The sequence below is a fragment of the Chamaea fasciata genome, unplaced genomic scaffold (assembly GCF_029207755.1).
Source record: "Chamaea fasciata isolate MVZ Bird 193981 ecotype frontalis unplaced genomic scaffold, bChaFas1.0.hap1 SCAF_30, whole genome shotgun sequence".
Classification (NCBI taxonomy): Eukaryota; Metazoa; Chordata; class Aves; order Passeriformes; family Sylviidae; genus Chamaea; species Chamaea fasciata.
Window position 1 is genome coordinate 182,673 of NW_027094115.1, and position 19,164 is coordinate 201,836.

Here is a 19,164-nt window from a genome sequence, read left to right on the forward strand (position 1 = left end):
ACAGATTTCTGGGATTCAAGACAGATGTTTTGGGGGGGGGAACAATGGTTCTTTTGGGGATTTGGGGCCGTTTCTTGGGACCCAGGACAGATTTTTGGGATCCAGGAGAGTTTTCTGGGATCCAGGGCTGGTTTTTTGGGACCCAGGACAGTTTTTTTGGGATCCAGCCCAGTGTTTTGGGGTTTGGGGCTGTTTTATGGGATCAAGTCCAGTTTTTAGGGACACATCCCCCTCCCCTCCCCCAACCACGACCCCGTCTCTCCTTCCACCCCTTTATTCCCCCCCAAACCCCGCGGCCGATCCCAAATCCCGCCAATCCCCGGGAAGCTCCGCCCTCCCTCCCTCCTCCCACCCCCGGGGGTTTATTTCCCTTTTTGTGCCTTTTTTGTTGGTTTTTTTGGGGAATTCTTTCCCGAAAAATCCCGTTTTTCACAGATTTATTCACGCCCTCTTTGCATATCCCGGGAATCCCGCAGCTTCTCCCGGCGGATCCCAAATCCTGGAATTCCCCAGGGAGGTTTTTTTTTGGGGGTGGATTCGGCTCCTCCCGAGCCTTTCGTGGGAATTTTTTTATTTTTCTGGGATTTTTCCAGGTTTTTCTTTTTTTTTTCCCCCGGGATTTTTCCATCCCGGGGGAGGAGCTCTTGCATAGCCAGGGGGAAGAAAAAATTGGAGGGAGAGGAAAAAGAAAAAAACGGGAAAAAAGAGCAGGAAAATGGGGATAAAAGCGGGAAAATTGGGATAAAACTGGGAAAATCGGAATAAAAGCATCGGGGCCTCCAAGGAGCTGAATCCCTGGGTTAAAATTCCCTAAAAATCCAGGAGTTTTCCTTAAAAAAACCCCTCTAAGCGTTCCAGGAATGGGGATTTTGTTGGGAATTTGAATCTTTACGGGATTTTTTTTTTTTTCCTCTTTTTGGCCCCAAAAAATTTCCGGAATTGGTCCTGGGTGGGGGTTGGAAAAATCAGAGTAGGGGGGAAATAAATTGGGAATTTTGGGAGGGGGAAAAAAAGCAGGAAAAGCGGGATGGGCGTGAAGGGATTTGCATAAAAGCTCCAGGTTCTGATCCCGATTTCCCGGGAGCCCCGAAATTCCCAGGTTTTGCAGGGTGAGGGATGGGATGATCCCAAAAAAAACAAACAAACAAACAACCCAAAAACCCCTCCCCAAAGGCGATCCCGGAATTCCCAGAGCCTGGAATAAAGTGCAGAATGTCCATGGGAGGGGGGGAAAAAAAAAAATGGGAGCAGGGAATGGGAATTCCCGGGTTTTTAAATAGGGGGATAAATATTCCCGTGGGAAAAGGGGGATGGGGGCCGGGAGAGGGGCTGGGGTGGGACCGGGGATCCCGAAATCCTCATTCCAGGGAGATCTGGGGATCCCAAAGTTCTCGATCCGTTGGAAACTGGGGGATCCCAAAGTTCTCAGAATTCCAGATCCCAAAGTTCTCATTCCAGGGGGATCCTGAAGTTCTCGATCAGTTCTGAATCAGGGATCCCAAAGCTCCCATTCCACAGGGAATTCCAGCTCCCAAAGTTCCCAATCACCGGGAATCGGGGATCCCAAAGTTCTCATTCCACGGGGAATTGCGGATCCCAGAGTTCTCAGTCCAAGGGGATCCCAAAGGTTTTGATCTGCGGGGATCCCAAAGCTCTGGATCCACTGGGAATCGGGGATCCCAAAGTTCTTGATCCGTTGGAAACTGGGGATCTCAACGTTCTCCTTTCCACAGGGAATTCCAGATCCCAAAGTTCTCAATCACTGGGAATCGGGGATCCCAAAGTTCTCATTCCAGGCAGATCCCAGAGCTCTCATCTCATGGGGAATCGGGGATCCCAAAGGATTTAATCTGTGGGATCTGGGGATCCCAGAGTTCTCGATCAGTTCAGAATGGGGGGATCCCAAAACTCCCATTCCACAGGGAATTCCAGACCCCAAAGTTCTCAGTCCACGTGGAATTGGGGGATCCCAGAGCTCTCATTCCATGGGGATCCCAAAGTTCCCAATCCATTGGGAATTGGGGATCCCAAAGTTCTCATTCCAGGCAGGTGCCAGAGCTCTCATTCCAGGGGGATCACGGATCTCATTCCAAGGAAAACTCCCCCCGGGGCAGGGGGTCCCCACATCCCCCGGGGGCCAAACCCCTCCGGAGTCACGGAGACAGCAACGGGAACCTGGGGAAATCCTTCCCTGGGATCCACTGGGGAAATCCTTCCCTGGGAGAACCTCCTGTGTCCATCCAGCCCAATCATTTGTCGAAGAGCTCTGGGGATCCACCCAGACCAACCCTTGGCTGGGAGAACTCCCAGGATCCATGCAGAGCAGTCCTTTGCCAGAAGATCTCTTGGGATCCACCCGGCCCAGTCCCTGGCCAGAACATCTCAGGATCCATCCAGAGAAATCCTTCCCAGGGGGAGCTTCCCGTGTCCAGTTCTTTGCTGGAAGAGCTCAGGATCCACCCAGCCCAATCCCTGGCGGGAAGAAGTCCCAGGATCTATGCAGAGCAGTCCTTTGCCAGAAGATCTCTCAGGATCCACCCGGCCCAGTCCCTGGCCGGAAGATCTCTCGGGATCCATCCAGAGAAATCCTTTGCCAGCAGATCTCTCTGGATCCATCCAGAGAAATCTTTTGCCAGAAGATCTCTCAGGATCCACCCAAAGAAATCCTTTGCCGGAAGATCTCTAGGGATCCACCTGGCCCAATCCCTGGCCGGAAGATCTCTTGGGATCCATCCAGAAAAATCCTTTGCCAGCAGATCTCTCGGGATCCATCCAGAGAAATCCTTTGCCAGAAGATCTCTCGGGATCCACCCAGAGAAATCCTTTGCCGGAAGATCTCTAGGGATCCACCTGGCCCAATCCCTGGCCGGAAGATCTCTTGGGATCCATCCAGAAAAATCCTTTGCCAGCAGATCTCTCGGGATCCACCCAGAGAAATCCTTTGCCAGAAGATCTCTCGGGATCCACCCGGCCCAATCCCTGGCCGGAAGAACTTCCCGTGTCCACCCAGTCCAATCCCTGGCTGGACGATCTCTCGGGATCCACCCGGTCCGATCCCCGGCCGGAAGATCTCTCGGGATTCACGCAGAGAAATCCTTTGCCGGCAGATCTCTCGGGATCCACCCGGCCCGATCCCCGGCCGGACGATCTCCCGGCATCCCCCCCGGCCGCCCACTCCCCCGCGCCGTCCCCCGGCCCGGCCGGCGTCCGGGCCCCGCGGGCTCAGGGCGTGTAGGCGGGCGGCGGCTGGAACTGGTTGACCACGTCGTAGTCGGGCCCGTAGGGCTCGGCCTCCTCCATCTCGGAGAGCAGCTCCAGGGCCTGCTCCTCCTCCTCGCTGGGGTAGTGGCGCAGCAGGTTGGCGGCCGTGGCCAGGATGGACGCCCCGCCCGCCCCCGCCACCAGGTAGAAGCTGACGGCGAAGGTGACGAACACCTGCGAGCCGTGGTACTTCTTGTGCTGCTGCTGCTGCGCCAGGAGCAGCTCCGAGGCCCAGTAACAGAAGCCGATCACCGTGGCGCACTGCAGCACTGCAGCGGGGAGAAACGGGGGGGACGGTTAGATCGGGGGGAAAACGGGGGGAATGGGTTAAACCGAGAGGAAAATGGGTTAGATCGGGGGGAAAACGGGGGGAATAGGTTAAACCGAGAGGAAAATGGGTTAGATCGGGGGGGAAAACGGGGGGAATGGGTTAAACCGAGAGGAAAATGGGTTAGATCGGGGGGAAAATGGGTTAGATCGGGGGGAAATGGGGGGAATAGGTTAAACCGAGAGGAAAATGGGTTAGATCGGGGGGAAAACAGGGGGAATAGGTTAAACCGAGAGAAAAATGGGTTAGATCGGGGGAAAAACGGGGGGAATAGGTTAAACCGAGAGGAAAATGGGTTAGATCGGGGGGAAAACGGGGGAATAGGTTAAACCGAGAGGAAAATGGGTTAGATCGGGGGGAAAATGGGTTAGATCGGGGGGAAAACGGGGGGAATGGGTTAAACCGAGAGGAAAATGGGTTAGATCAGGGGGAAAACGGGGGAATAGGTTAAACCGAGAGGAAAATGGGTTAGATCGGGGGGAAATGGGGGGAATAGGTTAAACCGAGAGGAAAATGGGTTAGATCGGGGGGAAAACGGGGGGAATGGGTTAAACCGAGAGGAAAATGGGTTAGATCGGGGGGAAAACGGGGGGAATAGGTTAAACCGAGAGGAAAATGGGTTAGATCGGGGGAAAAATGGGTTAGATCGGGGGAAAATGGGGTTAGATTGGGAAAAAATGGGTTAGATCGGGGAAAAAATGGGGGAAATTAGGTTAAACCGAGAGAAAAATGGGTTAGATTGGGAAAAAATGGGGGAAATTAGGTTAAAGTGAGAGAAAAATGGGTTAGATTGGGAAAAAATGGGGTTAGATTGGGAAAAAATGGGTTAGATTGGGAAAAAATGGGGGAAATTAGGTTAAACCGAGAGAAAAATGGGTTAGATTGGGAAAAAATGGGTTAGATTGGGAAAAAATGGGGGGAAATAGGTTAAACTGAGAGAAAAATGGGTTAGATTGGGAAAAAATGGGTTAGATTGGGAAAAAATGGGGTTAGATTGGGAAAAAATGGGGGAATTAGGTTAAACCGAGAGAAAAAAGGGTTAGATCGGGGGAAAAATGGGTTAGATCGGGAAAAAATGGGGTTAGATTGGGAAAAAATGGGGTTAGATTGGGAAAAAATGGGGGGAATTAGGTTAAAGTGAGAGAAAAATGGGTTAGATTGGGAAAAAATGGGGGGAAATAGGTTAAACCGAGAGAAAAATGGGTTAGATCGGGGGGAAAACGGGGGGAATAGGTTAAACCGAGAGGAAAATGGGTTAGATCGGGGGGAAAATGGGTTAGATCGGGGAAAAATGGGGTTAGATTGGGAAAAAATGGGGGGAAATAGGTTAAAGTGAGAGAAAAATGGGTTAGATCGGGGAAAAAATGGGGGAAAATAGGTTAAAGTGAGAGAAAAATGGGTTAGATTGGGAAAAAATGGGGGAAATTAGGTTAAAGTGAGAGAAAAATGGGTTAGATTGGGAAAAAATGGGGGGAATAGGTTAAACCGAGAGAAAAATGGGTTAGATTGGGAAAAAATGGGGGAAATTAGGTTAAAGTGAGAGAAAAATGGGTTAGATCGGGGGAAAAATGGGTTAGATCAGGGAAAAATGGGTTAGATTGGGAAAAAATGGGGGAAAATAGGTTAAAGTGAGAGAAAAATGGGTTAGATTGGGAAAAAATGGGGGAAAATAGGTTAAAGTGAGAGAAAAATGGGTTAGATTGGGAAAAAATGGGGTTAGATTGGGAAAAAATGGGAAAAAATGGTTTGGGTTGGGGTTGGGTTGGGGCCTGGGGTCTCTGACCCCCAGTGACAGAAACCGATCACCGTGGGCACGGCAGCACTGGGGAAATGGGAAAAAAACATGGAGAAAACCAGGTGGGATTGGAGAAAAACGGGAAAAAACTATGGAGAAAACCAGGTGGGATTGGAGAAAAATGGGAAAAAACTATGGAGAAAACCAGGTGGGATTGGAGAAAAACGGGAAAAAACTATGGAGAAAACTGGGTGGGATTGGAGAAAAATGGGAAAAAAACCCCATGGAGCTGGGGGGGCGGGGGGGAAGATGAATCCTTTTGGGATTTTACGGATTCCTTTGGGATTTTGGAGGATTCCTTTGGGATTTTGAGAGATTCCTTTGGGAGATTCCTTTGGGGATTCCTGTGGGATTTTTTGGGAGGTTCCTGTGGGATTCCTGTGGGATTTTTTGGGGACTCCTGTGGGATTCTGGGGCCCCCTCCACCTGTGAGGATGTGGGACTTCCCTGGGATTTTTGGGAATTCCTTTGGGACTTTGGGGGATTTCTCTGGGATTCCTTCTTTGGGATTTTTGGGGGGATTCCCGCCGGATTTTGGGGGGGATTTTTGGGGGTTTTTTGGGGGGATTTTTGGGGGGGATTTTTGGGGGGATTTTTGGGGGTTTTTGGGGGGATTTTTGGGGTTTTTTGGGGGGATTTTTGGGGGTTTCTGGGGGGATTTTTTGGGGGATTTTTGGGGGGGATTTTTGGGGGGATTTTTGGGGGGATTTTGGGGGGTTTTTGGGGGGATTTTTGGGGGGGATTTTTGGGGGTTTTTGGGGGGATTTTTGGGGGGATTTTGGGGGATTTTTGGGGGGATTTTTGGGGGGATTTTGGGGGGTTTTTGGGGGGATTTTTGGGGGGATTTTTGGGGGTTTTTGGGGGGATTTTTGGGTTTTTTTGGGGGGGATTTTTGGGGGTTTCTGGGGGGATTTTTTGGGGGATTTTTGGCGATTCCCACGGTATTTTTGGGGCGCCCCACCTGTGAGGATGTGGGCGAAGGCGTAGCGGCGGGTGATTTTCAGGGCCGGGTGTTTGGGCCCGAAGACGTCGAGCAGGAAGGCGCCCAGGCTGCACAGGATGCCCAGGAAGCAGAAGGCAGCGATCACCCGCAGCAGCAGCACCGTCTGCGGGTTCATGCAGAAATCTGGGGGGGGAAAGAGGGAAAAAAGGTGATTTTTCCTACAAAAAATCGGAGTTTCCGCACCAAAAATCGGATTTTCTGGCAAAAAAAAAAAATCTGATTTTCTGCACCAAAAATCCGAGTTTTCACACCAAAAATCTGATTTTCTGCACGAAAAAATCGTATTTTCTGCACAAAACCAGTCGTGTTTTCTGCCCGAAATTCTGCTTTTCTAGCCCAAAAGATTCACTTTTACAACTAAAACACCTCCCAAAAAATTCCCTCAAAGATCTGCTTTTCCAGCCCAAAAATCTCCCAAAAAAATTCTGCTTTTCTGCCAAAAAATTGCCCCCCAAAATCCGCTTTTCCATAAAAAAAAAAAATCCAACAGAAAATCCTCTTTTCCATCTAAAAAAATCCATTAAAAATCCGCTTCTCCAGCTGAAACAAATCCACAAAGTGGAATTTTGGGGGGATTTTGGTGGAAAAAAATGGAATTTTGGGGGGAAAAGTGGAAATTTTGGGGGGAGGGAAAAAAAAAAAAAAGGAATTTTGGGGGAATTTTTGGGAGGAACAAACCCAAACATTCCTTCAAATGCCCACAGCCCTTAGAGCCGGCCGCTGTAATTAGCACCGAGTCAGTAATTAGGGACAACTCATTAATGAGGGATGACTTCCTGGGCTCCCTTTGAGCCAGCCCTTCTCATTAAGAAGTCACTAATTAGGGGTGATTAATTAATTAGGGATGAGTTCCTGTGCCCGAGGGGGGGGGGGGAGCAAGGCTGGAAAAATGGGGCGGGGCCGGGAAAATCCTCGGGAGTGGGGACAGGGATTGAGGGGACAGGAGGGGACAGAGGGGGACAGGGGGGGGACAGGAGGGGACAGAGGGACAGGGGGGGACAGGAGGGGACAGAGGGACAGGGGGGGACAGGAGGGGACAGAGGGACAGGGGGGACAGGAGGGGACAGAGGGACAGGAGGGGACAGGAGGGGACAGAGGGACAGGGGGGACAGAGGGGGACAGGAGGGGACAGAGGGACAGGGGGGACAGGGGGGACAGGAGGGGACAGGAGGGGACAGAGGGACAGGGGGGACAGAGGGGACAGGAGGGGACAGAGGGACAGGGGGGACAGGGGGGACAGGAGGGGACAGGAGGGGACAGAGGGACAGGAGGGGACAGAGGGACAGGGGGGGACAGGAGGGGACAGGAGGGGACAGAGGGACAGGGGGGACAGGAGGGGACAGGAGGGGACAGGAGGGGACAGAGGGACAGGGGGGACAGGAGGGGACAGAGGGACAGGAGGGGACAGGGGGACAGGAGGGGACAGGAGGGGACAGGAGGGGACAGAGGGGACAGGAGGGGACAGAGGGACAGGGGGGACAGGGGGGACAGGAGGGGACAGGAGGGGACAGAGGGACAAGAGGGACAGAGGGACAGGGGGGACAGGAGGGGACAGGAGGGGACAGGAGGGGACAGAGGGACAGGGGGGACAGAGGGACAGGAGAGGATGGAGGGGATGGAGGAAGGAACGGAGAAAAAGGGAAAGGCACAGGAGAGGAACAGAAGGGGACAGAGGGGACAGAATTGGATGGACACGGACGGAAGGGACAGGAGGGGACAGCAGGGCACGATCACAGATGGAAGGGACAGGAGGGGACAGGAAGACACAGAGGGGACAGAGGCCACAGAAGGGGCTGGCAGGGTCCCGAAGGGGACAGAAAGGTCTGAAGGGGACAGAAGAGCACAGAAGGGACAGAGCAGGGACAGGAGGTCTCCGAAGGGGCCCGAAGGGGACAGGAGGGCACGGAAGGGACAGAAAGGGACAGCAGCACCATGAAGGGACAGCAGGGACAGGCCAGAAGGACGGGAGCACACAGCCGCAGCCCCCCCGGCAGCGTCCCCCGCGGTGTCCCTGGCAGTGTCCGCACTCACCCCGCAGCAGCTCGGGCCGCACGAAGCCCAGCACGTCGGCCACGCCGAGCTCCTGGCGGCCGCAGGTGCCGCCGTGCAGGCGCAGCCAGGCGGGCTCGGCCAGCGCGGTGCAGAGCGCCGTGACCGCCAGCGCCCCGGGCAGCGCCGAGGCCAGGCTGCGCTCCGCCTGCTTCGGGGCCGGCCCGCGCCGCCGCCGCCCGCCCGCCGCGTACATGCCGCCCACGGGCCGCCGGGACACGGCGATGACGGAACGGGAGCGGGAACGGGCCGCCGGGACACGGCGATGACGGCAACGGGACCGGGGGACCGGGAACGGGCCGCCGGGACACGGCGATGACGGCAACGGGACCGGGAACGGGCCGCCGGGACACCGGCGATGACGGGAACGGGACCGGGAACGGGCCGCCGGGACACCGGCGATGACGGGAACGGGACCCGCACCAGCACCGGGATCCCCGCCGGGACCGGGGACGGGGATGGGAGCGCGAAACGCACCGGGACCGCACCCGCACCGGGACCGGGAATGGGACCAAGGGGAACAGGAACGGGAACGGGGACGGGACCCGAGCGGCCGGGACGGGGGGCACAGGCAGCCGCGACCGGGGGTTAGCGATACCCGCCCCGGGTCACCGGTACCGGGGTTGGCGATACCCGCCCTGAGATAACCGGTACCGGGTTAGTTAGTAACACCCGCCCCGGGATCACCGGTACCCGGCTCCGGGAGCCCCGACACCCGCCCCGGGATCACCGGTACCGGCTCCGCGTTCACCGGCAGCGCCTTCCGACACCGGCCCCGCGTCCCCCGGCCCCGGCGGCTCCGCACGCCCCTGACACCGGCCCGGATCGCCCTCAGCGGCCCCGGGACAGCGGGCACCGCTCCCGGTGCCGATCCCAGTGCCGGTGCCGCTCCCGGTGCCGATCCCGGCCCGTCCCCGCCCGCAGCGCCCCGACCCCGGCCCGGCCACCGGCAGCGGCTCCGGGCCCTGCTCACGGCCCCGCCCCGGCCGCCGCACTTCCGCTTCCGGGGCTGTTCCGGTTCCGGTTCGTGTCGGTTCCGGTTCCGGTTGGTGCCGGTGCCGGTGGCGGTGCCGCCGCCATGCCCGAGGCGCTGTCGCTGCTGTGCCGGGTGCCCGCGCACCCCGAGAGCCGCTGCTGGGCGCTGGCCTGGAGCCCCGGCGGGGCCCTGCTGGCGTCCTGCGGCGGGGACCGCACCGTGCGGGTCTGGGGCCGCGACGGTGAGCGGGGACACCGGGGGCACCGGGCGGGGCCGGGGAACACCGGGACACACCGGGACACACCGGGACACACCGGGACCGTGAGCGGGGCCGGGACCGGGGCCGGGGGGTCCCGAGGCTGAGGCCGGTCAGTCCGCGGAGCTCGGAGCGGCCTGGCCCGTGTCCCCCGGTGTCCCGGTGTCCCCCGGTGTCCCCCGATGCCCCGCGGTGTGCCGATGTCGCCGTTGCTGTCGCAGGCGCGGGCTGGTCGTGCCGGGCCGTTCTGTCGGACGCGCACTCCCGCACGGTGCGGCGCGTGTCGTGGTCGCCGTGCGGGCAGTACCTGGCCTCGGCCAGCTTCGACGGCACCACCTGCGTGTGGAAACGGCAGGACGACGGCTTCGAGGTGGGCACGGCGCCCGGCCCCTGCGCCACCCCGGTGCCCCAGTGTCCCCAGTGTCCCCGGTGGCCCCGGTGTCCCCAGTCCCAGTGTCCCGGTGTGGTGTCCCCACAGGTGGTGGCCACGCTGGAGGGACACGAGAACGAGGTGAAGTCGGTGGCCTGGGCGCCCTCGGGGACACTGCTGGCCACCTGCAGCCGGGACAAGAGTGTCTGGGTCTGGGAGGGTGAGCCCTGACCCCTGACCTCTGACCCCCCGGGCACCCCCTGGGCCCCTCTGCCGTCCTCTGTCCCTGTCCCCATCCCTGTCCCATGTCCCCATGTCCCTGTCCCTGTCCCCTGTCCCTGTCCCCAATCCCTATCCACATGTCCCCATCCCCAATCCCCGTCCCCAATCCCCGTCCCCATGTCCCTGTCCCCATGTCCCCAATCCCTGTCCCCATGTCCCCAATCCCTGTCCCCATGTCCCTGTCCCCAGTCCCTGTCCCCATGTCCCTGTCCCCATGTCCCCAATCCCTGTCCCCCTGTCCCCATGTCCCCGTCCCCATGTCCCTGGCCCCAATCCCTGGCCCCAATCCCTGTCCCCCTGTCCCCATGTCCCTGTCCCCATGTCCCCAATCCCTGTCCCCCTGTCCCCATGTCCCCATCCCCATGTCCCTGTCCCCAATCCCTGGCCCCAATCCCTGGCCCCCTGTCCCCATGTCCCTGTCCCTGTCCCCGCAGTGGATGACGAGGAGGAGGAGTTCGAGTGTGTCAGCGTGCTCAGCGCACACACACAGGACGTCAAACACGTGGTGTGGCACCCCAGCCTGCAGGTGAGGGACCCTGGGACACCCCTGGGACACCTGGGGACACTGGGGACACCTGGGGACAATGGGGACACCCCTGGGGACACCTGGGGACACTGGGGACACCTGGGACACCTGGGGACAATGGGGACACCCCTGGGGACACCTGGGGACACTGGGGACACCTGGGACACCTGGGGACAATGGGGACACCCCTGGGGACACCTGGGGACACTGGGGACACTGGGGACACCTGGGGACGCTGGGGACACCCCTGGGGACACCTGGGGACAATGGGGACACCCCTGGGGACACTGGGGACACCCCTGGGGACACCGGGGACACCTGGGGACATCCCTGGGGACACCTGGGACACCTGGGGACACCTCTGGGGACACCCCTGGGGACACTGGGGACACCCGGGGACACTGGGGACACCCCTGGGGACACTGGGGACACCTGGGGACACTGGGACACCCCTGGGGACACTGGGGACACCCCTGGGGACACTGGGACACCTGGGGACACCCCTGGGGACAGCTGGGGACACCCCAAACTCCCATCGGGACCCCTGGGGACACTCAAGGTCATGCAGGGACCCCCCAGAGCCCCAAACCCTGCCAGGGTGGTTGTCCCCCCTGTCCCCTGTGTGTCCCCCTGTCCCCGTGTGTCCCCCTGTCCCGTGTGTCCCCCTGTCCCGTGTGTCCCCCTGTCCCCGTGTGTCCCCCTGTCCCCCGTGTGTCCCCCTGTCCCGTGTGTCCCCCTGTCCCCGTGTGTCCCCCTGTCCCCCGTGTGTCCCCCTGTCCCCCGTGTGTCCCCCTGTCCCGTGTGTCCCCCTGTCCCCGTGTGTCCCCCTGTCCCCCGTGTGTCCCCCTGTCCCGTGTGTCCCCCTGTCCCCCGTGTGTCCCCCTGTCCCGTGTGTCCCCCTGTCCCCCGTGTGTCCCTCTGTCCCCCGTGTGTCCCCCTGTCCCCTGTGTGTCCCCCGTGTCCCACTGTCCCCCTGTCCCCGTGTGTCCCCCTGTCCCCTGTGTGTCCCCCTGTCCCCGTGTGTCCCGTGTGTCCCCCGTGTCCCACTGTCCCCGTGTGTCCCACTGTCCCCCTGTCCCCGTGTGTCCCCCGTGTCCCACTGTCCCCCTGTCCCCGTGTGTCCCCCTGTCCCCCGTGTGTCCCCCTGTCCCGTGTGTCCCCCTGTCCCCGTGTGTCCCCGTGTGTCCCCCGTGTCCCACTGTCCCCGTGTCCCCAGCTGCTGGCCAGCGCCAGCTATGACGACACGATCCGCCTGTACCGCGAGGACGACGACGACTGGCTGTGCTGTGCCACGCTGGAGGGTCACACGTCCACCGTGTGGGCAGTGGCCTGGGACAGCTCCGGCCACCGCCTCGTGTCCTGCAGCGATGACCGCACCCTGAGGGTGTGGCAGCGCCAGGAGGGACACGGTGAGGGACGGGGACGGGGACAGGGGACGGGATGGGGACAGGGGACAGGGACAGGGGACAGGGGACAGGGGACAGGGGACAGGGGACAGGGGACAGGGGACAGGGACGGGACAAGGACAGAGGACAGGGACCGGGACAGGGATGGGGACAGGGGACAGGGACGGGATGGGGATGGGGACAGGGATGGGGACAGGGACATGGGACAGGGACAGGGATGGGGACGGGGACAGGGGACAGGGACAGGGATGGGGACAGGGGACAGGGACGGGGACAGGGATGGGGACAGGGGACAGGGACAGGGATGGGGACAGGGGACGGGGATGGGGACGGGGACAGGGGACAGGGACAGGGGACAGGGACAGGGGACAGGATGGGACAGGGACAGGGGACGGGGATGGGGATGGGGACAGGGGACAGGGATGGGGACAGGAGGGGTGACAGGGAGAAGGGAGGGGGAGGGACAGAGGGAATGGAAGAGCGAAGGGGAGAGGGGGGAAGGGAGGGGAGTGTTCCTGGTGTCCCCGTGTCACCCCATGTCCCTGTGTCCCCTGTGTCCCTGTGTCCCCAGGCAGTGGCTCGGAGCCCAGCTGGCAGTGTGTGTGCACCCTGTCCGGGTACCACGGGCGCAGCATCTACGACGTGGCCTGGTGAGCCTGGGGACATGGGGACACGGGGGACACCGGGGACAATGGGGACACTGGGGACACCCCTGGGGACATTGGGGACACCGGAGGCACTGGGGACACTGGGGACACCGGGGACACTGGGGACATTGGGGACACCGGAGGCACTGGGGACACCGGAGGCACTGGGGACACTGGGGACATTGGGGACACTGGGGACATTGGGGACACCTGGGGACACTGGGGACACTGGGGACACCGGAGGCACTGGGGACACTGGGGACATTGGGGACACCTGGGGTCACTGGGGACATTGGGGACACCGGAGGCACTGGGGACACTGGGGACATTGGGGACACCTGGGGTCACTGGGGACATTGGGGACACCGGAGGCACTGGGGACACTGGGGACATTGGGGACACCTGGGGACACTGGGGACACCGGAGGCACTGGGGACACTGGGGACATTGGGGACACCTGGGGACACTGGGGACATTGGGGACACCTGGGGACATTGGGGACATTGGGGACACCGGAGGCACTGGGGACACCGGGGACATTGGAGACAATGGGGACACTGGGGACACCGGGGGCACTGGGGACACCAGGGACGGACACTGGGGACACCGGGGGCACTGGGGACACCGGGGGCACTGGGGACACCAGGGACGGACACTGGGGACACCGGGGACACTGGGGACACCTGGGGACACCTCACTGGTGCCCTGTGACCCTCTGGGTGCCACCTCCCTGGGACCCTGTCCCGTTGCCATAACCTGTGCAGGTGTCACCTCACAGGGCCCTGTCCCCTCCTTGGTGGCCCCTCCAGGTGCCCCCTGTCCCCTCCCTAGGCCATGTCCCCTCCCTGGTGACCTCTCCGTGACCCCTGTCCTCTCCCTGACACCTCTGTCCCCTCCAGTTGTCCCAAAGGTGCCACCTGACCCCTCCATGACCCTCTGTCCCCTGTGTGTCCCAGGTGTCCCCTGTGTCCCAGGTGTCCCTTGTCCCCTGTCCCCTGTGTCCCAGGTGTCCCCTGTCCCCTGTGTGTCCCAGGTGTCCCCTGTCCCCTGTGTGTCCCAGGTGTCCCCTGTCCCCTGTGTCCCAGGTGTCCCCTGTCCCCTGTCCCCTGTGTGTCCCAGGTGTCCCCTGACCCCTGTCCCCTGTGTCCCAGGTGTCCCCTGACCCCTGTCCCCTGTGTGTCCCAGGTGTCCCCTGTCCCCTGTGTCCCAGGTGTCCCCTGACCCCTGTCCCCTGTGTCCCAGGTGTCCCCTGTCCCCTGTGTCCCAGGTGTCCCCTGACCCCTGTCCCCTGTGTGTCCCAGGTGTCCCCTGTCCCCTGTGTCCCAGGTGTCCCCTGACCCCTGTCCCCTGTGTGTCCCAGGTGTCCCCTGTCCCCTGTGTCCCAGGTGTCCCCTGACCCCTGTCCCCTGTGTCCCAGGTGTCCCTTGTCCCCTGTCCCCTGTGTCCCAGGTGTCCCCTGTCCCCTGTGTGTCCCAGGTGTCCCCTGTCCCCTGTGTGTCCCAGGTGTCCCCTGTCCCCTGTGTCCCAGGTGTCCCCTGTCCCCTGTCCCCTGTGTGTCCCAGGTGTCCCCTGACCCCTGTCCCCTGTGTCCCAGGTGTCCCCTGTCCCCTGTGTCCCAGGTGTCCCCTGACCCCTGTCCCCTGTGTCCCAGGTGTCCCCTGACCCCTGTCCCCTGTGTGTCCCAGGTGTCCCCTGACCCCTGTGTGTCCCAGGTGTCCCCTGTCCCCTGTGTCCCAGGTGTCCCCCTGTCCCCTGTGTGTCCCAGGTGTCCCCTGACCCCTGTGTGTCCCAGGTGTCCCCTGTCCCCTGTGTCCCAGGTGTCCCCTGTCCCCTGTGTGTCCCAGGTGTCCCCTGACCCCTGTCCCCTGTGTGTCCCAGGTGTCCCCTGTCCCCTGTGTGTCCCAGGTGTCCCCTGACCCCTGTCCCCTGTGTGTCCCAGGTGTCCCCTGTCCCCTGTGTGTCCCAGGTGTCCCCTGACCCCTGTCCCCTGTGTGTCCCAGGTGTCCCCTGACCCCTGTGTGTCCCAGGTGTCCCCTGTCCCCTGTGTCCCAGGTGTCCCCTGTCCCCTGTCCCCTGTGTGTCCCAGGTGTCCCCTGTCCCCTGTGTGTCCCAGGTGTCCCCTGACCCCTGTCCCCTGTGTGTCCCAGGTGTCCCCTGACCCCTGTCCCCTGTGTCCCAGGTGTCCCCTGACCCCTGTCCCCTGTGTCCCAGGTGTCCCCTGTCCCCTGTGTCCCAGGTGTCCCCTGTCCCCTGTGTGTCCCAGGTGTCCCCTGTCCCCTGTGTCCCAGGTGTCCCCTGTCCCCTGTCCCCTGTGTCCCAGGTGTCCCCTGTCCCCTGTGTCCCAGGTGTCCCCTGACCCCTGTCCCCTGTGTCCCAGGTGTCCCCTGACCCCTGTCCCCTGTGTCCCAGGTGTCCCCTGTCCCCTGTGTCCCAGGTGTCCCCTGTCCCCTGTGTGTCCCAGGTGTCCCCTGTCCCCTGTGTCCCAGGTGTCCCCTGACCCCTGTCCCCTGTGTCCCAGGTGTCCCCTGACCCCTGTCCCCTGTGTGTCCCAGGTGTCCCCTGTCCCCTGTGTCCCAGGTGTCCCCTGTCCTCTGTCCCCTGTGTGTCCCAGGTGTCCCCTGTCCCCTGTGTCCCAGGTGTCCCCTGTCCTCTGTCCCCTGTGTCCCAGGTGTCCCCTGACCCCTGTCCCCTGTGTGTCCCAGGTGTCCCCTGACCCCTGTGTGTCCCAGGTGTCCCCTGTCCCCTGTGTCCCAGGTGTCCCCTGTCCCCTGTCCCCTGTGTGTCCCAGGTGTCCCCTGTCCCCTGTGTCCCAGGTGTCCCCTGTCCCCTGTCCCCTGTGTGTCCCAGGTGTCCCCTGACCCCTGTCCCCTGTGTGTCCCAGGTGTCCCCTGACCCCTGTCCCCTGTGTCCCAGGTGTCCCCTGACCCCTGTCCCCTGTGTCCCAGGTGTCCCCTGTCCCCTGTGTCCCAGGTGTCCCCTGACCCCTGTCCCCTGTGTCCCAGGTGTCCCCTGTCCCCTGTCCCCTGTGTGTCCCAGGTGTCCCCTGTCCTCTGTCCCCTGTGTGTCCCAGGTGTCCCCTGTCCCCTGTGTCCCAGGTGTCCCCTGTCCTCTGTCCCCTGTGTGTCCCAGGTGTCCCCTGACCCCTGTCCCCTGTGTGTCCCAGGTGTCCCCTGTCCTCTGTCCCCTGTGTGTCCCAGGTGTCCCCTGACCCCTGTCCCCTGTGTCGCAGGTGTCCCCTGACCCCTGTCTCCTGTGTCGCAGGTGTCACCTGACGGGCGCGGTGGCCACGGCCTGCGGTGACGACGCCGTGCGGGTGTTCGAGGAGGTGGCCCCGGTGTCGCCGGTGGCCCCGGCGACCTTCGGCCTGGCCGCCCACGTGGCGCGGGCGCACGCCCAGGACGTCAACGGGGTGGCCTGGCACCCGCGGGAGCCCGGGCTGCTGGCCACCTGCGGGGACGACGGGGACATCGCCTTCTGGCAGTACCAGCGCCCCGAGGGGCTCTGAGGGGACCCCGGGGACAATGGGGACAATGGGGACAGCCAGGGGACAATGGGGACACCTGTGACACACCCCCCTGGGTCCCCATTGGCTGGACGATGGGGACATTGAGGGGTCAGGGGACACCTAGGGGACATCGCCTTCTGGCAGTGCCAGTGCTCTGAGGGGACACTGGGGACAGCCAGGGGACAATGGGGACACCCAGGGGGGACACCCAGGGGACGACAGGGACCCTGAGGGGACAGGGGACACCCAGGGGACATCGCCTTCTGGCCCCACCAGCACCCTGACAGCCTCTGAGGGGCCACTGGGGACAGCCAGGGGACACTGAGGACACCAAGGGGACACCGGGGCCTCTGAGGGGACACGGCCAGCGCCCCAGGCCTCCAGGCCAGCGCGGGGGCCTCCGGGGTTCCCCGGCGTCCTCCAGAACGTCCCCGTGGCCCCCAGGAGCCCCCAGCCTTCTCCAGGACATCTCGGTGGCCTCCAGGAGCCCCCCGTGCCCCCCACGGCCCTGCCCAGCCCCGCAGGACGCCTGGGTGACCTCCAGCCCCCCGTGTCCTGCTGTCCCCCCCCGGGCGGTCTGTGGGGTCGGGGTCCCGGATCCGCGGGGGGATTCCCGCCCCAAAGCCAATAAATCCAAAATCTCCCGGAAAAATCCCCGGGATCCTGCCCAGAGTCTGGGGTCAGCCGGGAACCCTCGGGGACACTGAGGGAGTTTGGGCTCCAGGAATTGGGGATGGGGAGTTTGGGAGCCCACGAGTTTGGGAGGTGGGAATTCGGGATTCCAAGAGTTTGGGAGGTGGGAATTTGGGATTCCAGGATTTTGGGATCGGGGATTTTGAGGTCCAGGAATTTGGGATCGGGGAGTTTGGGATCCAGCACCGAGTCGGATTCTGAAGTTTATTCCAACCTAAAAAAACTCTGTACAAAACATCCGAACTCCAAAAACCAAGAGGAATGCAGCGGGGGGGGGGGGGGGGGGGGGGGGGAATTCTGAGGGATTTTTTGGGATTTGGCTGGGACTTGGTGGGATTCTGAAGGATTCTGCTGGGACTCTGAGGGATTCTCTGGGATTTTTTTGGGATTCTAAGGGATTTCCTGGGATTTGGGCGGCGTTTCCCGGGATTTGGGCGTGTTTCCCGGGCCCCCGTGTGCTGCGTCAGTCGGAGTCGGAGTCGCTCTCGGCCTCCTTGACGTCCACGCTGAACTTGTACTCCTGGTCGCAGCCCATGTAGGCGTCGCTCATGAAGTACAGCGTGTAGTGCTGCGCGCCCGCCGCCGGCGCCACGAAATCCAGCTTCACCTGCGGGGACGCGCGCCGCCTCAGCCCGCGCCGCCGTCACCCGGCCCGCGGCGCCCAGTGTCACCCAGCCCATGGCACCTCGGTGTCACCTGCTGTCACCCACTGTCACCTCAGTGTCACTCGTCCAGTGTCATCCAGCCCATGGCACCTCAGTGTCACCTCCCCTGTGTCACCCCCCACTTCATATCAGTGTCACCACCCCCCGTTGCCATCCCTGGTGTCACCCTGGTGTCACCCATCCCATGTCCCCCCCCAGTGTCCCCCGGTGTCCCCCAGTGTCACCTTGGCCTTCTGCTGCAGCGTCAGGCGTTTGATGGAGATGAGGCTGTTGGACTTGGAGTCCCCGATCACCACCCACCAGCCCTCCTCACGCTTCTGTGGGGACATTGGGGACATTGGGGACAGCATCAGGGACACTGCCACCTCAGTGCCACCCACCCTCTGTCACCCAGCTTGTGCTATCCACTGAGACACTCCGAGCTGGGGACAGGGACAGGGGACAGAGACAGTGAGACAGGGGACAGGGACAAGGGATGGGGACAGGGACACAGGGACAGGGGACAGAGTGAGACAGGGGACAGGGACACAGGGACAGGGGACAGAGACAGTGAGACACGGGGACAGGGACAGAGGAGACAGGGACTCTGAGTCTCGGGGACAGTCCTGTGCCATGGAGCCCACGGATCCCGTGGGCCCCGCGGTACCTGTGGGAACAGGGGGGCGATGACGGGCCCGGTGACCTCCTCCTCCCGCTCCAGCTGCACCAGCACCACCACGGGGCCACCACTGGGGACAGAGAACAGGACAGCGGGGTCACATCCTGACCCCAAACCCCATCCAAACCCCAACCCCAGCACCACCACGGGGCCACCGCTGTGAGGGGACAGAGGACAGGACAGCACGGTCACATCCCAATCCCAAACCCCAGCACCACGGGGCCACCACTGTGAGGGGACAGAGAACACGATCAGGAACTGTGGGGTCACATCCTGACCCCAAATCCCATCCCCACCCTGATGACCCCAGTGACCCCAGTGACCCCAGTGACCCCAGCCTCACCTGCGGATGGCGTCCCTGTCGCCCACCTCGTAGGACAGCTCGATGTTGGGGTAGCGGTTGCAGAAGCGCGCCACGTCGGCGATCTGCGCCTCGGGCAGCTGCAGCAGCGCCGTGCGCTCCTCGTCCTCCATCTCCATGATGTCAAACACGCTCTCCACGCCCTGCGGCGACCACAGGTGTCACCTCGCCCCGCTCCCCGGGGGCTCGTTAATTAGGGGCATGAGGCAGGGATCCCGCTAATTGCTGGAACGGTGGAGGGGATCCCAGCCCCTCAGCAGAGTTCGTCAATTGGTTGTTAATTGCTGGGATAATTCTGGGTATTTCACTCCAGAAGAGCTCAGCAGGTGCTCGTTAATTGGGGGAAGAACCCGGGGTCTCATTAATTTGGGGTCTCGTTAATT

General features: G+C 61.6%; 3 protein-coding genes across 3 annotated transcripts in view; 1 reads left to right on the forward strand and 2 right to left on the reverse strand.

The window, feature by feature from the left end:
* Positions 1-425: 425 nt before the first annotated feature.
* Positions 426-9,414, reverse strand: TMEM127 (transmembrane protein 127). The gene is made up of 3 exons (XM_066206090.1): positions 8,419-9,414; positions 6,346-6,510; positions 426-3,530 (listed from the first exon to the last, which is right to left on the reverse strand). The coding sequence occupies exons 1-3, from the start codon at positions 8,630-8,632 to the stop codon at positions 3,223-3,225; spliced, it is 687 nt and encodes a 228-aa protein (XP_066062187.1). The 5' UTR covers positions 8,633-9,414; the 3' UTR covers positions 426-3,222.
* Positions 9,415-9,458: 44 nt separating this feature from the next.
* On the forward strand, positions 9,459-17,228 carry CIAO1 (cytosolic iron-sulfur assembly component 1). The gene is made up of 7 exons (XM_066206089.1): positions 9,459-9,653; positions 9,890-10,038; positions 10,147-10,258; positions 10,755-10,846; positions 12,063-12,255; positions 12,824-12,902; positions 16,161-17,228. Exons 1-7 carry the CDS (start codon positions 9,515-9,517, stop codon positions 16,402-16,404), a joined length of 1,008 nt encoding a protein of 335 aa, XP_066062186.1. The 5' UTR covers positions 9,459-9,514; the 3' UTR covers positions 16,405-17,228.
* Positions 17,229-17,287: 59 nt separating this feature from the next.
* SNRNP200 (small nuclear ribonucleoprotein U5 subunit 200) overlaps positions 17,288-19,164 on the reverse strand; it is a 48,909-nt gene continuing 47,032 nt past the window's right edge. The window contains exons 42-45 of the mRNA XM_066206088.1: positions 18,764-18,924; positions 18,409-18,490; positions 17,987-18,079; positions 17,288-17,704 (exon numbers count right to left, since the gene is read on the reverse strand). Of these exons, the coding sequence (XP_066062185.1) occupies positions 17,561-17,704; positions 17,987-18,079; positions 18,409-18,490; positions 18,764-18,924 (480 nt within the window). The 3' untranslated portion in view covers positions 17,288-17,560. The remainder of the gene's footprint in view (positions 17,705-17,986; positions 18,080-18,408; positions 18,491-18,763; positions 18,925-19,164) is intronic.